Source organism: Dromiciops gliroides, chromosome 6 (genome assembly GCF_019393635.1).
Source record: "Dromiciops gliroides isolate mDroGli1 chromosome 6, mDroGli1.pri, whole genome shotgun sequence".
Lineage (NCBI taxonomy): Eukaryota > Metazoa > Chordata > Mammalia > Microbiotheria > Microbiotheriidae > Dromiciops > Dromiciops gliroides.
This window is the reverse complement of record NC_057866.1, coordinates 79,396,449-79,413,156: the sequence shown is the minus strand read 5'-3', so window position 1 is coordinate 79,413,156 and position 16,708 is coordinate 79,396,449. Positions and strand designations below refer to the sequence as shown.

Here is a 16,708-nt window from a genome sequence, read left to right as displayed (position 1 = left end):
AGCAAAAGCCTTGGCAAAGAAAAAGACCACCTCCCTCTTCCTCAGAAATTGGAGCAAAGAAGGAAAGAAGACACAGAAGGGATACTGAAGTGTGGATTAGGTGAGAAGAGGGAACTCAGTTCTTGATTTTTTTTTTCCTCAAAAAACAGGGCAAAGACATCCACTGAGAAAATTTTCAAGATCTTTTCCACATCGTTAGGTGTTAGAAGAAGGGATAAACTTTGTAACAACTATGAGTATGATAGTAAATTGGAGAAGAAAGAAAGGATTATCAAGTCTTTTGCTTTTTGGTTAAAGTATTTGTGTCTGTTTATCTATCTATCTATATCTCTACAAATAATGGATCAGAAAAAAATCAAAGCATATGTAAAATTAATTTGGCACTGTGTAGAGTGCCAAGAGTATTTAATCTGGCAAAACAATCCTAACTAAGCTTATCGTGATAAAGCCCAGTCGTGATCTGTATGCATCTCAAAAGTATTTTTGGCTACTATAAGAATTTTTTTAAAACTTTCCTCAAGCTGTTTTATGATAAAACATATATTTGTTTTTAACAGCTGTTCTGCCCAAAGCCTTACATTTCAGCAAATAAAATCTTCAATAAAATCTAAACTGAATATAGGGTACAAGTTGTTCAATATCCACTAGTTCTTACATCTAGGGTAATCAACAAAGCAGGATAGGGTTGCAATGGGATGTTAAAAGTGTAACTTAGGGGCAGCTAGGTGGCACAGTGGATAGTACACTGGCCCTGGAGTCAGGAGTACCTGAGTTCAAATCCAGCCTCAGACACTTAACACTTACTAGCTGTGTGACTGTGGGCAAGTCACTTAACCCCAAATGCCTCACTAAAAAAACAAAAGTGTAACTCAAATATTGGGCAGCACCAATTTATAAAATTAGTACAAAGAAGTTGCAAATGACTCGGTGCAAGCTTATGCCTCCCTTAGAGTGATATTTTAATTGATGTAATTTATCCCATACTTCTTTGGTAAAGAAAATTTTCATGAGATCTTATCAAACCATAAAAGTTTAATAAGTACCAATCAATGATTTTTTTTTAAAGTTAAGGATACATCCAAGAATTGATAGAGTCTAAATGCAGATCAAAGCATACTATTTTTCACTTTTTTAGGGGTGGTTTCTTTTGGTCCGTGTCTTCTTTCACAACACAACTGATATGGAAATGTTTGGTATGACTGCACATGTAGTAACATATCAAATTGCTTACCATCTCAAAGAAGGGGTAGGTAAAGGAGGGAGAAAATTTAGAACTCAAAAAAAAATTTTAAATGAATATTTTCTAAAAAATGAATGTTAAAAATTGACTACATGTAATTGGGGGAAAAAGTAAATTAAAAAAAAAGTTACTGACAATGTTAAATATTTCCTCAAATAAAATGTAAATATGGTAAAGTCTATCACAAATAGCTTCACTACCAAAGAGTGATACAGTATGCCTTTCCAGGCATGAAAACTAGTATATCACGGCCACACACAGAATTCAAACTTTAGTGTGAGCTAGTTTACTTCCAATCTAGAAACTGCTCCTGAAAAGTTACAATAGGAACTATGGCTTTCAGACACTGTCCAACACAGAGGGGGGCCCTTCAAAATAGCATGTTCCCCATTATATAATACATTAACTGATATTACTAAAGTATATAAAAACTGGATTGGTAATTCAGTTATAAGGATAGTAATTTAACATTTTAAGGTTAATATAGACAAAATACCATTCAGAAAATAGTTTAAAGTGACTTTTACACCATAAAAGTATTTGCTCATTACAAAAGAAATCAGGGGCAGCTAGGTGGCGCCGTGGATAAAGCACTGGCCCTGGATTCAGGAGTACCTGAGTTCAAATCCAGCCTCAGAGACTTGACACTTACTAGCTCTGTGATCCTGGGCAAGTCACATAACCCCCACCGCCTGGCCAAAACAAAACAAAAGAAAAAACAACCCAAAAGGAATCAACCAGATGATTCCTTTAAGGTGCAATGAACATAAGATTTAATTTACAATGACTCAACTTACAAATAACTTTTCAGACATAGATAAATTATGAATAATACAGCACACCTGCAACACATCATCTTATAAGGGGCCAAAAATTTCCGTAAAGACTTCAGTAAACATTTTGATACTATTGATGACCATGTTATATTATTTCATCATTCATCAGAACTTCAGAATTGAATGGTTCTGGCTCAGCTCTTGCATTTCCTAACATTCTACAATGAGTTACCTACCTGAGCCCATGATCTGTGATCTGATAACAGCCAGATAAACTGAGAAAAAGAAGTACACGTCCAGTCTCTTGATCAGATTTTTCACTCCCAGAGTAAAGTAAGTCTTTTCCCACAGACTGTCTAGTCCTTGTTGCTTTTCTACAGAGTGTAGAAGATTCTGGGAGTGAGGGTATAGTTCTTAATGTGGTCCCAGTACAACAAAATGCATGACCACAATATGTGAAGGCAGGAGAAGCACAATGCTGCTGCCAACAAACACTAGTCCTTAGTCCAACAATGTCCTTATTATAACAACCAGAAGTGGAACAATTGCTATTAGAGGCTGTTTCCATTACAGAAAGACCTTCAACATTTCTATGTCTCCATTCTACAGCATCCTCAATATCAGCCAAATCTTCAGCATCTAACATCCACACATAAGCAGAATTGAAATTTTCAGAAGGAACAGGTTTAGTCCAGTGGTGTTCATTATCTACTTCTTTGCCAAGACTTTCATTAGTTATATCATGCAAACAAGCATATTTGCTGGTAGACTGCATGGTAACGTCTTTATTTCTCCATGTAGTTGATGTGCTTTTGTTTCTGCAAGTCTTCAGAATGCCACCTTTATGAGATGAGAGGATTCCCAAAGCTCTGGAAATCTTCTCTAAAGCCACGTCTGTAATTTTCTCGCAACCTGAGAGATCAAGATGTCGAAGACTCTGGCAGCAACCAAGCCAAGACCAACTATAACCAAGAGTTAAAAACTTATTAGTCTTTTTTTAAAAATTCCAAAATAATTAACAATCTACAAAGCTGCAGACCAAACTATGCCAAAGGTTTACCATTTCAAATGGTACATATCATAATAAAAAACAAATTACAATTTAAATAATCATGTAAACTACAAAAAGAAAAATTGTACTATTTTCATAATGTGGATAAATTGAAAAATAACGTACCTGTCAAATGCAGAGTCTGAGATGTCAGTCTGGGTGAGATCTAAATGTTCCAGGTTAGGGCAAAGCTCTAAAATTTGTCTAACCTGGGAGGGAAAGGAAGGGATAAGAATTTTTTAATTAAAATGTTTAGGCTTTGTGATTCTTAGATAAAAAATATGTATAACATAATAATTTAAACAACTTTCCCTTCACCAAGACATACATATTTATTTACCTATTTGGAGTCATACCTTTTTTTTTTTTTTTTTTTGCAGGCAATGGGGGTTAAGTGACTTGCCCAGGGTCACACAGCTAGTAAGTGTCAAGTGTCTGAGGCTGGATTTGAACTCAGGTACTCCTGAATTCAGGGCCGGTGCTTTAACCACTGCGCCATTTAGCTGCCCCCGAGTCATACCATTTTAAAGCTAAAAGGAACCTCAGATTTCCAGTCCGAATCCATACTTAAAACAAAATCAATTTACAACACCTCATTGATTGCAAACCTGCAGTTGTGCAAAGTTACTATTATTAATAAAGGCATTCATTCATAACCACCTTAGTATACTGATTGATACTTACCATTTTACTGGAAACTGCACAGCTATATGCTAATACCAAAGTTTTTACAGAGGTGCCAACATGTGGGAGAATGTTTTGAATTAAGCCATGTAGTAAACGTTTTTCCATTTGTGCAATATTGATGGCAACTGATTCTTCTACAGACTCTTCTGTAAAAAAAAAAAAAAGTTAATTCTTAAAGATATGGCAATTTTAAGTGGTACATTACATATTGAATGACTTTAAAGAAGTGTGAGAGTAGCAATAATAATGTGTATTTTCCATCATTCATAATTTCTTAAGTCCTCCCAAAGGCCAGAATGTTTTATACTATGCTGGGGCCAGACTTAAACATTTTAAAAACAGCATTTTGTGATGTAGGTGAAAAGCATGAACAAAATATTTTCTTCTTTTACAACATAATTTAGAAAGTAATTAACTAGTCAATTATTAAACAGTTCTGTTATAGCAGAAAAAGAACCAATTATTTAACCTACAACTCTGGCCTCTTAATTTTCTTCCCTTTTCTACCTTAAAATTAGCATAATTTTAGACAGATCTCCTATCTGCTGGGGAAGCTGTGAACTAGTCCAAATGTTGTAGAGAACAATTTGGAACTATGTCCAAAGGGCTATGAAAATATGCATAACCCTTGACACAGAAAAACTACTACTAGATCTATATATATCCCAAAGAGATCAGAGAAAAAAGGAAAAGGACCTATTTGTTTAAAAAAAAACAAATAGAAACTTTTTTGTAATGGCAAAGAACTGGAAATTGAGGGAATGCCCATCACTTGGGGAATGGCTCAACAACTTGTGGTATAGGCTTGTGATGGAATACTACTTTTGCTAAAAGAAATGATGAGATGGATGCTTTCTGAAAATCCTGGAGAACACTTACATGAACTGATACAAAGTGAAATGCACCGAACCAGAAGAACACAGTACACAGTAACATCAATATTGTAATGATGATCAACTGTAAAAAATTTAGCTACTCTGATCAATACATTGATTCAAATCATTTCCAAAGTACCTATGATTAAAAATATTATCCATCATACTATTGTGCTGTAAGAAACGATGAGCAGGAGGAGTTCAGAGAAACCTGGAGGGTCTTGTGTGGGCTGATGATGAGTGAGATGAGCAGAACCAGAAGAACATTGTACACAGTATCATCAACATTGAGTGCTGATCTACTGTGATGGACTATATTCTTCTCACCAATGCAATGGTACAGAAGAGTTCCAGGGAACTTGTGATAGAAGAGGATCTCCAAATCCAAGGGGAAAAAAAAAAAAAAGAACTGTGGAGTATAGATGCTGAATGAACCATACTATTTCTTTTGTTTTTTGGTGCTGTTGTTTTTTTTCCTATTTTGAGGTTTTTCATCATTGCTCTGATTTTTGCTTTTATAACATGACTAATGCAGAAATAGGATTAATGTTATTATGTGTGTGTGTATGTGTGTGTGTGTATATATATATATATATATATATATAACCTATATAAGATTACCTGTTGTCTGGGGGGGGGGAGAAAAATCTGAAAATGGAAAGCTTGTATAAACAAAAGTTGAGAACTATCTTTACATGTACTGAGAAAAAAATAAAATACTTTATTAATTTTTTTAAAAATCAGTAATGAAAAAAAAAATTATCCATCTCCAGAGAGAACTAATGGAATTGAACTGGTTTTTTTTCTTTTATATTTCTTGCTTTCTATTTTCAACATGACTAACACAGAAATGTTTTTAATGACTTATGTATAATTGGTACGTTTCTTGCCTTCTCAGTGAAAGAGGAGGGGTAGAGAGAGGAAAAGAATTTGGAACAGGAAAAAAAAATTTTTTTTTTTAAAAAGGTTCCTCTCAGGGCAGCAAGGTGGCACAGTGGATAAAGCACCGGCCCTAGATTCAGGAGGACCTGAGTTCAAATCCAGCCTCAGACACTTGACACTTACTAGCTGTGTGACCTTGGGCAAGTCACTTAACCCTCATTGCCCCGCCCCGCCCCCCCCCCAAAGATAGATCTCGAAGAATCAGATTATTTGAGCTGGAAGGGATTGAAGAATATTTAATGACACCTCCTTTACAATGGGGAAACTGAGGAAATAACAAGTTAACTTTCTTGATTAAAGTCTAATGGCTAGTTAATGGCAAAGCCAGAATTAAAATTATGAACTTCTGACTCCATGTACAGTACACCATGTTCTTTTCATTAAACATGAAATTCAAAGACGACTTTTTAAAAAAGAAATTACATTATTCAAGAAGCATTTATTAAGCACCTACTACTACTGCCAGGCAGAGGCTAAGTGCTTGAGATACAAAGAAAAGCAGTTCACATCCTAATGGGTGCAAACACGTATACAAGATATAAAGAGGATAGAGTGGAGATCAGAGAAGGCACTAGTATTAAGGAGGACTGGAAAGCCTTTTTGCAGAAGGCGGGGTTTTGGTGGGGGTGATGGTTGCCCTTCAATCTCAAAGAGAATCAAAATTTCATCACTATGTTGGAGTCTAGGTACTAGTGTGTTGGACTGTGGCTGATCAGACCAATATGAGTTCAGAAAGTTCTACCACAAGCCAGGCATGAATAGTCCATATGAACACTGAGAATGTAGATGTCTCCAAAGTTGCACATCTCACATTTCATTTGTGTTATTAAGATTCTGCATTGCTCATAAAACACAGTGCCTTCTTTGATGCAGGCATGCCAAGTTGGGCAGTCTTGTGCCAGTGTCTCCCATGTCATACAATTGATTCCATAGCTTTTCAGAGAAAACTTGAGAATGTCCTTGGATTGCTTCTTCTGACCTCCATGTGAATGCTTGCATTGTCAGAGTTCTCTGTAAAATAGTCTTTTAAGCAAACATATATTTGGCATTACAACAATGTGGCCAGCCCATGGGAACTACATTCTCCGCAGTACTGTTTGAATGTGTGGAAGTTCAGCACAAGAAAGATCTCAGTGTCAAGTACCTTATCTTGCCAGGTGATCTTCAGAATCTTCCTAAGACAATAATGGAAGCAATTCAGTTTCCTGGCATGGTGAAGGAATACAGATTTCACAAGCATACAACAATGAGATCCACACAACAGTTCTGAAGACCTTCACCTTGGTAAGGCAGCCTAATACCTCTTCACTCCCATACTTTCTTTCAAAGGATCCCAAACACCGAGCAAGCTATGGCAATGCATGTGTCAACCTCATCATCTATATGTACGTTCCTGTAAAGTATACTGACAAGTTAAGTGAAGATATCCACAGCATTCAAAGTTTCTCCATTTGCTGTAAAAATGATTCCATGTGTCGATGCCATAATGCTGGCTGGTGGAGAACCTCTGTTTTCTTGGTGTTGTTAGGCTAAAATTAACATAAGGATCGGAGATTCAGAGGCTGCACTGAGTGCACAATCATCTGTGAACAAAAGCCATGCACAAACTCTTCCTCTATTTTAGTCTTGGCTTATAGCCTTTTCAAGTTAAACAATTTACTATCAGTACAGTAGACAGGTGACCTTGATGCCATTTTTGTCCTCCTTGAAGTCATCTAACAACATTACTAAAAAACATCATGGAAACAAGTACAGCCCTGCTTCAGTCCACTAGTGACAGAGAAAGTGCAAGAGCATCATTTATCATCCAAAATGGAGGCAAACATGCCATGAAGAAACTGACATATAGAACTGACAAACTTTCCCAGGCAAACAAATTTTGCCATGATTTTCCACAAGCCCACATGACTGACAGTATCAAAAACCTTGGTCAGATCGATGAATGTTGCATACAGACTTCTGTTCTGCTACTGGCATTTCCCCTGCAGTTGTCAGGCAGCAAACACCATACTGACTGTTCCTTGTCCCTTTCTGAAGCTACACTGGCTCTCAGGTAGATAAAAGAAAATAATTTTCTTTCAATTATTTTCAGTTAAAATAACAGTATTAGCACCTTACTAATACAAAAACTTTAAAACAAATTTTATTATCCAAAAACATGGCTATAAAACAATTCTGCACTGACAAAACTATTTTCAGTCAGCAATGATACAATTTTAATTTGTTTATGTAATCACTTAAGTTAAAAATTTTTAAATGCAAAACTATTTGTATACAATTTGTGAAAAAACAGAAAACACTTTGCAAAAATTGATTTTTGTCAATAATTTGGCTTACCAGATTCATCTATATCAGCATCTTCATCCCATTCCTGAAAAGCTCGACTTTCATCTTTTCTGTTTTTCACCCATTCCTCATCAGGTTCAGTATCAAGTTCAGTTGCTGGACCACTATACCAATCACCTTCTCAACAAAAGGAAAAGGAAAATTAAAAAATAAGTGCAGACCAAATCATCTTACATCAAATCCCATTACAACAAATATCACTGCATAATGAAAACATTCTGAAGATACTTCTGAGTTACAGAGAGTGGCCCATCAATTTCTAATACATCAAAATTCCAGTTCAACAAATACTGTGGATACTTCATTGAAGTTCACTGTAACAGGATCTGACCTTTTGGCACTTTGATATGTTCAACATGAAATGTAAGCACAGGAAAAATTAATTAATAATGTGTTTAGGGTATACCCCTGTTCCTTTTGAAAGTATGCAATTGTCCAATAAACATATAAACATACTAGTCTGTATTCTTTTATTTTTGAAGAGCCTGGACTCATTTTTGTTTTTGTTTTAGCTTGAAAAGCAAAAAAGTATAATCCCATTCCTACAGGTAACCATAGCAATACAGCAATAATCTTACATGCAAACTTAGAAGTCAATGAAAGTGACCTAACCTCTGACCCCTACTGGTGAAAACTGTGGCTGCATACTGGCCATGGCAGTAGTACCCCAATAAGCTGGTGTTGATACACAAAGGCAGGAGTTTCTGGCCTGCAGTGAATTGATCAGGAAAACAGACGTAATTGGGTACAGAAGTCAAAGGGGAAGATAAAAGGAAAAGCTAAAGTTCTAGCAGAACATACTGCAATTACTATTTTAATACAAAGCACATGACATCTGTACAGGTAAAGTCTTTTCTCAACTATTTTAGTATTACGTACATCCAAGATGACCAATGTGCTTGAAGGACCGAATAAAACTATTACTTCTTGCATAGACTTTTTGATTAAACTTACTCAAAAGAAGCAAAAATGTAGGTCACATAGAAATTAAGTATCTTTATGTTGGCCCTGTGTTTAAGGACATATACCATGGCTCAAATACCTTAAAATATTAGACTTTATAGAAACTTTTATATCATATGGTATCTAATTTGTCTGGGACACAATTAAAAATTTCAAAACATCTACATAAGGACAAAAAGTGCCCAGTGTATTTACCCTTTTTTTGACACATCACTCATTATTTTATTACTATATAAAAATCATCAGGAAAACTATCTCGAAAGAAACAAGTATCAATTCTAATAATTTAGTGTAACATCCAAAAGAATATGTAGAATATTTATAAATTGCCCCAAATGGCTCTTAATTATTGTCACAGAATACATCATTTCTAACTAACATTTTTAAGAGTGAAATGAATTAAAAAGAAACAATAAGAAAGGAATGTAAAAATATAATCGGGTTATGTATATGTTCACATATACACAATTTGGTAGGAAAAAGTATTTTCAATCTTAATTGTCACAATTCATAGTAAACAAATGGTTACAAAATTTACAAATATGAATCTAAAGCTAAATAATACTCACCTAGAGAAGCAATACTTAAATTATTTTTAAATCAAAGAGGGAAAAGTAGTTCATATTATGTTGCATTTTATCTTTTGCCTGCATGGAGTCCTCATGAAAAGCCCAAACTTTCTATAATGTATTGATGCGAAAGGGATTAAGTTATAATGAAATTTGAATTCAAATTGAATGTTTTGAAAGAAAAAGAATGCATCAACATAAACAATGATATTCAAAAGAGCAAAAATACTAGGCAAAATAATTTTGGATAACCACTAAATTCTATACCATTCTTCCCCAAGAGTTAGCTTAATTTAACAGAATTTCTATTTAAATCAATATTCAGCCTCTTCCAATTATTTTAAACTTCAACTAACCTATTTTAGTTTGTATTTAATTTTAAAATAATTAAAAAATATTTCCATTTTATGGAATTAGTTTGTTAGATGGAGCTTTCCCACTTTACCTTTTTTATTTAACTTAGATGACTCCCAGCTCTAAATAAACAGCTTAAATATTTTTATAAAACAAAAATAAAGTTGTCATCACTTACCTCTAGCCCAATGAACAGGATAAAGATGCTTCCAGAGAGATCCAGTTTTAGCCAGTTGAGACCATTTAGTGCTAACCTGACTGCATCGACATAACTCTTGAGGATTAAGATAACTGAAAATTGTCAGCATTACTTCAGGAGGAAGATGGGTAATATTTGTGGAGTAATCTGGCGCTTCAGTTTCTGAGGAAAAAAAATACAACCACTCAACACTAAAGCCTATAAGAAATGAAAAGCAAAAACACAATCATATAATTCTACATATAAAAACCAATGCCTGAAATCGGATTCCTCCTGCCTGCAAGGTGTACAAATGAAACAATATGCATTAGAGGTACCATGAGAATTCTTAACTTGCTAATGATCCGTAGAGTCAAACTACTATGACATAAGTAATACTTTACTAATGGGATACACAATTATGAAGAAACTGAGTTAATTTTCTTTTACAATGGCGTCAGAGGAAAACAATCTTCACTTTGTAGCACAGACAGTATCATTGAAAAAGGAACTAGACAGGTTGTACAGCTTTAAGCGCAGACAAGCCTTTATTAAAACAAACAACATGTGTAAAGTGTGCCAAATTATGAAATCCAAAAACTGAATCCCTTTATTTACTGGATGCTTAACCAGATTCTATTATTAACAATTACTTTTCAAAATTAAACAAGTCAAAATCCTATCAATTATTCTGACCTTTGTATAAAACCTCACACATCATGTACTAACAAGTCATTGTTTTTCAGTGTAATTGTAACATGAACAATTTCACATATCAAGTCTATAACTTTAATAATGAGTTTCTCAAGGATGAAAAAATATATAAAATGTAACATAAAATTATAAAAACTTCATCTTATAAATTATACCAAGAATTAATTATGTTCTATAACTGACTAGATTCACAAAATAACCTAGGAATGAAGGGAAGGAGGGAGGGAGGGAGGGAAAGAGGGGGAGAGAGAAAGGGAGAGGGGGAAAAAAAGAGAGAGAGAGAGAGAGAGAGAGAGAGAGCAAGAGAGAGAGAAAGAAAGAGAGAAAGATCAAACAATGCAACTAGCATTTTCTTTGAAGGAGTGGGAAATTAAAATTAACCAGGTATGATGCTTTTAAATAGTATGTTATAATTACAATAAAACATGACACAACTGGCATATAGACATAAGCTTGTGATTCCCAGTAAAGGATCCCAGTGAAAAAGTTTTATGGATTTAATGATGACCTACACATTTTTGTTTCAAATTATAGAGTCTCCATGCTTTTCATTTAATAAAGAAGGGAGCAAAGGGAACAAATTTCATCAAACATCACTCAGAGCATTTCAACAGCATTATTATGACTAAATATTCTGTCTTGGAGGAGCAAAGGGCTTTCCACTGAAATATAGCTATAAATACTTCATAAAATATTAATAAATAACAGGATGGCAGAAGAATTAAAGGTAATATTGATAAAGTCACACACAGTTTTTATTTTTATAATTGCTTTCTCAAAGAACTCTATACAGATAAAGTCTGTGTATACACTGGACTCAGTGAAAAGATAATGGGAGAGAGGGTCACAAGAATGAATAATATATTATTGTAGATATATAGTCCAATCTAATTTTGCAGATAATGTAACTATGCAGGGGAAAAAATGTATTAATGGATTTGGAAACAGATCCCTGATCATTTGTATCTATTCTTTGTATATGTGTAGGAATAGACTTATCTAACTAGCTAGCTACAGCTATACACACACATGTACAGGTATGTATGTATGTATGTATGTATGTATGTATGTATGTATGTGTGTGTGTGTGTATGTATGTATGTATGTCTATTCCTCCACAGACAAAATATGAAGTTATACTTACATTGTGAATATGTACAGATGCCTATATATGTTTATATGTATATACATATATTCGTGTGTGTGTGTGTGTGTGTGTGTGTGTGTGTGTGTGTGTGTGTGTGTTTATATCTCCTTGGTGTCTCCTCCATTAGAAGGTAAGTTCTTGGGGGCAGCTAGGTGGTACAGCCCTGGATTCAGGAGGACATGAGTTCAAATCCGGCCTCAGACACTTGACACTTACTAGCTGTGTGACCCTGGGCAAGTCACTTAACCCTCATTGCCCCACACACAAAACAAAACAAAAAAAGAAGGTAAGCTCTTTATGGGTAGGGACTAAATCATTCATTGTATTCGTATCCCCAGCACCTAGCAAAGTACCTGGCACTCAGTAAACACTTGCTGATTGATTTATATTCATATTGTCATCAAAACAAACAAGAAGGTATTTTATATACTGAGAACATACAAAAAAAAATCCTTCACAGTAATATGCATATGATAAGCAAAAAATACACATTAAAAAAACAAAAAAACAAAAAGGAAGTTTCTTGTAATTTCCCTCTTCCCATATTTACATCTAAAAAGTACCAGAGGGACCTCTGTCTCCTGAGACTAAAATGCCTTTGTTTAGAATGCATATACTTAAAAGTTCAGGATAAGGAGCTTAAACCAAATTTATACTTTAAAATAATTACTTCAATTCTGAATTAAAGTACCAGCTTCATTTCCAAACTCCCTACCAAAAAAAAAATCTACATTTCATTTTAAGAAGTTGAAGTATTTTTGAACTATAATGGTAAACAGTGATTTAACTTTGAACTTCATTAACTCCTACCTTTATCTGCTTTTTCATCCACAGAATACTTAAAAAACTTCTGTCTCTCTTCAGCTTGATTCCAGAGACTCAGCCCTCTGAGAAGTTCTGCAGTGTCCTTGTGAGAACAATGTTGTGCAATCACTTTCTTTTTAATGTCCTTTAGCTCTTCATAAGTAAAATATTCCATCAACATTGGCTGAAAAACCTAAGTTATTACAAAGAAAAATTATTTGAAAAGAAATGTTACAATTTTCATGTATTAGTGATGCTATACAAATATTTTTCTACATTTAAAGGCAATTCCCTTCACAAATTCAGAAAAATCTTAATATTCAGAATTCTAGCATTACATAAAAATCCCCCTAAAAAGAAATAAGATCCTGGGGGCAGCTAGGTGGGCAAGTGGATAAAGCACTGGCCCTGGATTCAGGAGTACGTGAGTTCAAATCCAGCCTCAGACACTTGACACTTGACACTTACTAGCTGTGTGACCCTGGGCAAGTCATTTAACCCCCATGCCCCCCCCCCCCCACAAAAAGTATTAAGATCCTGATCCAACTTTCAATTAAAAAGAAATATATTTATTATTCTGCACCATGCCCAAAAGAGGGAAATGCTATAATGACATTAAATTTACTGCAAAGGATATCTGTTATTTGGTTATTTTTAATGTTTAACTACCTCTAAACAAATCAAAATGAACAAAAGTGAAATGGAATAGATTAAAGAGACTACTACTAAACAAAACAAGTCTAAGCTTCAAAACAGATTTTAACTTTTAATCATTACCAAGTTTTACTCTCATTCAGCATGTCTTTTTTAGCAGGTCTCATGACTCATTAGAATAATGAAAAAGAACTTAATTCCCAGACAACTCTAATTTAAAATACAATTATTTAACTAAATGTTTTAAATGTAGGTCTGCCTAAAGGAAGCAGGACAACCTATATGACCATCATTAATACTACCAAAAATCAACCATTAAACATCTTTGTAAATATAAATGTGTTTTATTGATATAAATCAGGGCATCTTCCATTCATGTGGGTAGCAAATCATCAAGGAATAAATTCCAAGTTGGGGGAACGAATTCAAAAGTTGCTTCACAAAATGAGCAGTGATGACTAAACCAGTGCTCAAATTAATCTGGTTTGTTGTAGTGATGTTTCCTTTCTATCATTTTAGGGGGGAAGGGGGGAACACTGGAAAAATACTGGAGTTGTACCATGTGTCTTATTATATATGTAATATTTTATATTAAGTTGGGCTATTTTGGAAAATGTTACAGTAGTGGTGGTCATAATAGCTAATACATAGGGCTGTACATTTTGCCAAGCATTTCACATACATATTATCTCATTCAGGACACATAAAAGTGAATGGTGCTAACAGCAGGAGGTGCTATTCATTGTCCCTATTCTACAGATGAGTAAAATGAGGCCAACAGAGGTTAATGTCATGATCAGGGTTAATCAGTTAGAGGACGGGCACACACTGGCTAGGATAGGCAAAGGGAAAGACCATCTTCTCAACACAAACTGGAGTAAATAAAATATACAAATTGCCTATCTGAAAGGGTACATTAAAGGAAAAAGACAATGTTGATCCATACTAAGAACACAAGAGAGGACACACTCCTAAGGTATAATCAGTTTTAGATTGTGACTCTAACACACACACACACACACACACACACACACACACAATCTAGAAGTATTCTGTTTAGCAAAGGAAAGTACAGAAATGTGGCCAATTTTATATTCTTTGCAGGGAGCTACAAGAGCTTTCAGTATGAATACTCATGCTGTGCTAGAAAATATAATATTTATTTGCTTCTAAGTTCCATGAGGACTGCCCATCATAGGGCTCTTTTAAATGCTCCATAAATATTTATTCAACTGATCTGCACTGATACAAACTCAAACACCACTAGCGCAAAATTGTCATGATGATTCCCTAAAATTAGTGTGGAAATATACATATCATCTTAAAAGTTCACTATACAGGTATCAGAGGGATCTCAAAACATAATTGCAAACTACCAGGTACCTACTGCAAAGCTATGCACATATAAGGAATTTGATTGTTAAATTAAGGAATTAATATACAAACAATCTAGACCTTCTTGCTCTCTTGGCCTTCTCTATAACAGTTCACAAAAAGATAGGTGTGGAGCCAATTTCACCCCTATCAAAGCAATGACAAAGCTGATTCATAAGAAAAAATTCACGTATGCTCACTTCTTCTTCTTCTTTCATGTGAGGAAGAAAATCTCTTGTAAAAGCTTCCAGTCTCTCCTTCAGTTGCTTTGCATAATTTAGTTGCTCATACTCATTCTGGATAAAACAAAAAGAAGTGTACTTTAAAACAAAGGTAACAAATGCTGAAATATTTTGTTTTGGTTATATCCCATACAGATCTCAGGGAGCAGTTTTAAACTTTTATGCGAAATTGTTACAAGTTATTACAACATAAACATCAACCTAGTTGGGGGGGGGAGCCCTTAAAATAGTAACCCTTCAGTTCCTTTAATGTAATACACTTTTTTCTGCTATATGACAAAAGACCTCAAAATTTTGATTATGCACACTTTTACTCTATTAAAATTTAAGATGATCATTAATTGCTTATAAGTCCAAAAAATTATTTTATAAGAATTTCAATAATAAATTCAATTTACCTTCATTTTCCTGCTAACAGTTATAACTGATACTACCAAAATATGATATAAGCAAGACACCATCATAAATGTTTTAAGTGGGCAAATGATCAAAAAACATTATAACAAGATCTTATAACTTGACAGTGATTTTTGGTTATAATGTACCAATGCTATTGATTGGAAATCATGTTAAATGGGGCAACCTTAGGAGATATACAATTTTATTAAGTACTTCTAGTGGTGATACTCCACAAAGATTACAGGATCATAGTTAGAACTAGGAGAGGTCTTAACACAAGGAGGTAAATAAATACAGCTTTAGAAAAATCACAGGGGCATCTAGTTGGCTTAGTGGATATAGTATCAGCCCTGGAGTCAGGAGGACCTGAGTTCAAATTTTACCTCAGATACACTAGCTGTGTCACCACCCTGGGCAAGTCACTTAACGGTGACTGCCTCACAAAACAAACCCTCCCCAAAAAATCAATACTTGGTGAGACAAAACTTGTGAGAGTGAGTTGAATAGTTTTGCCTTCTCTTGATTGTCCATTATCATCATTCCATTCCATCCAATCCCCAAATAATGTTTTTTATTTCTGGGGCAGCTAGGTGGCTTAGTGCACAAAGCAGTGGCCCTAGATTCAGGAGGACCTGAGTTTAAATCCGGTCTTGGACACTCAACACGTACTAGCTGTGTGACCCTGGGCAAGTCACTTAAACCTCACTGCCCCACCAAAAAAAAAAAATTGAATTTTTAAAATGATATAAATAATAAAAAATAATAATGGCTTTATTCCTTCTTTGATTCTTTTTTGTTTTGTTTTGTTTTTTGGTTTTGTTTTGTTTTAGTGAGGCAATTGGGGTTAAGTGACTTGCCCAGGGTCACACAGCTAGTAAGCGTCAAGTGTCTGAGGCCGGATTTGAACTCAGGTACTCCTGACTCCAGGGCTGGTGCTCCATCCACTGTGCCATCTAGCTGCCCCCTTCTTTGATTCTTTCCCCCCCCATTATGGCTTTTTAAAAAAACACAATTTTTTTGTCTACAGCTTTTCTTATCAAACTTAGTATTTGCCACGCAACATTTTCTCCTCATAGGAACCTGTCATGTAGAATTTCACATTTATCCTTAAATATAATACCTGTCCTGGATTTCCATTTCAATACATGGGCTTTTAACATCTAAAGTGGTTGGTATATTTCTTACCTATGCCAACTCCTCCTATTTCCTCATCAGAACTTTCTCTCTCTCTTTTTTTTTTTTTTGGTGAGGAAATGAGGGTTAAGTGACTTGCCCAGTGTCAAGTGTCTGAGGCCGCATTTGAATCCAGGTCTTCCTGAAGCCAGGTCCAGTACTTTATCTCTAATATGAAAAAAATATTGTTTCCAAAAGAACCCTTACTCAGGATGTTGCT

The 16,708-nt window shown here is 34.7% G+C and overlaps 1 protein-coding gene across 1 annotated transcript in view; it reads right to left on the bottom strand.

Moving 5' to 3' along the window:
- The window catches only part of FBXL5 (F-box and leucine rich repeat protein 5), a 49,619-nt gene that overhangs the window by 18,488 nt on the left and 14,423 nt on the right, over window positions 1–16,708 (bottom strand). The window contains exons 3-9 of the mRNA XM_043970355.1: window positions 14,875–14,970; window positions 12,653–12,839; window positions 9,982–10,164; window positions 7,909–8,034; window positions 3,752–3,900; window positions 3,194–3,276; window positions 2,253–2,978 (exon numbers count right to left, since the gene is read on the bottom strand). Coding sequence (XP_043826290.1) covers window positions 2,253–2,978; window positions 3,194–3,276; window positions 3,752–3,900; window positions 7,909–8,034; window positions 9,982–10,164; window positions 12,653–12,839; window positions 14,875–14,970 — 1,550 coding nt within the window. The remainder of the gene's footprint in view (window positions 1–2,252; window positions 2,979–3,193; window positions 3,277–3,751; window positions 3,901–7,908; window positions 8,035–9,981; window positions 10,165–12,652; window positions 12,840–14,874; window positions 14,971–16,708) is intronic.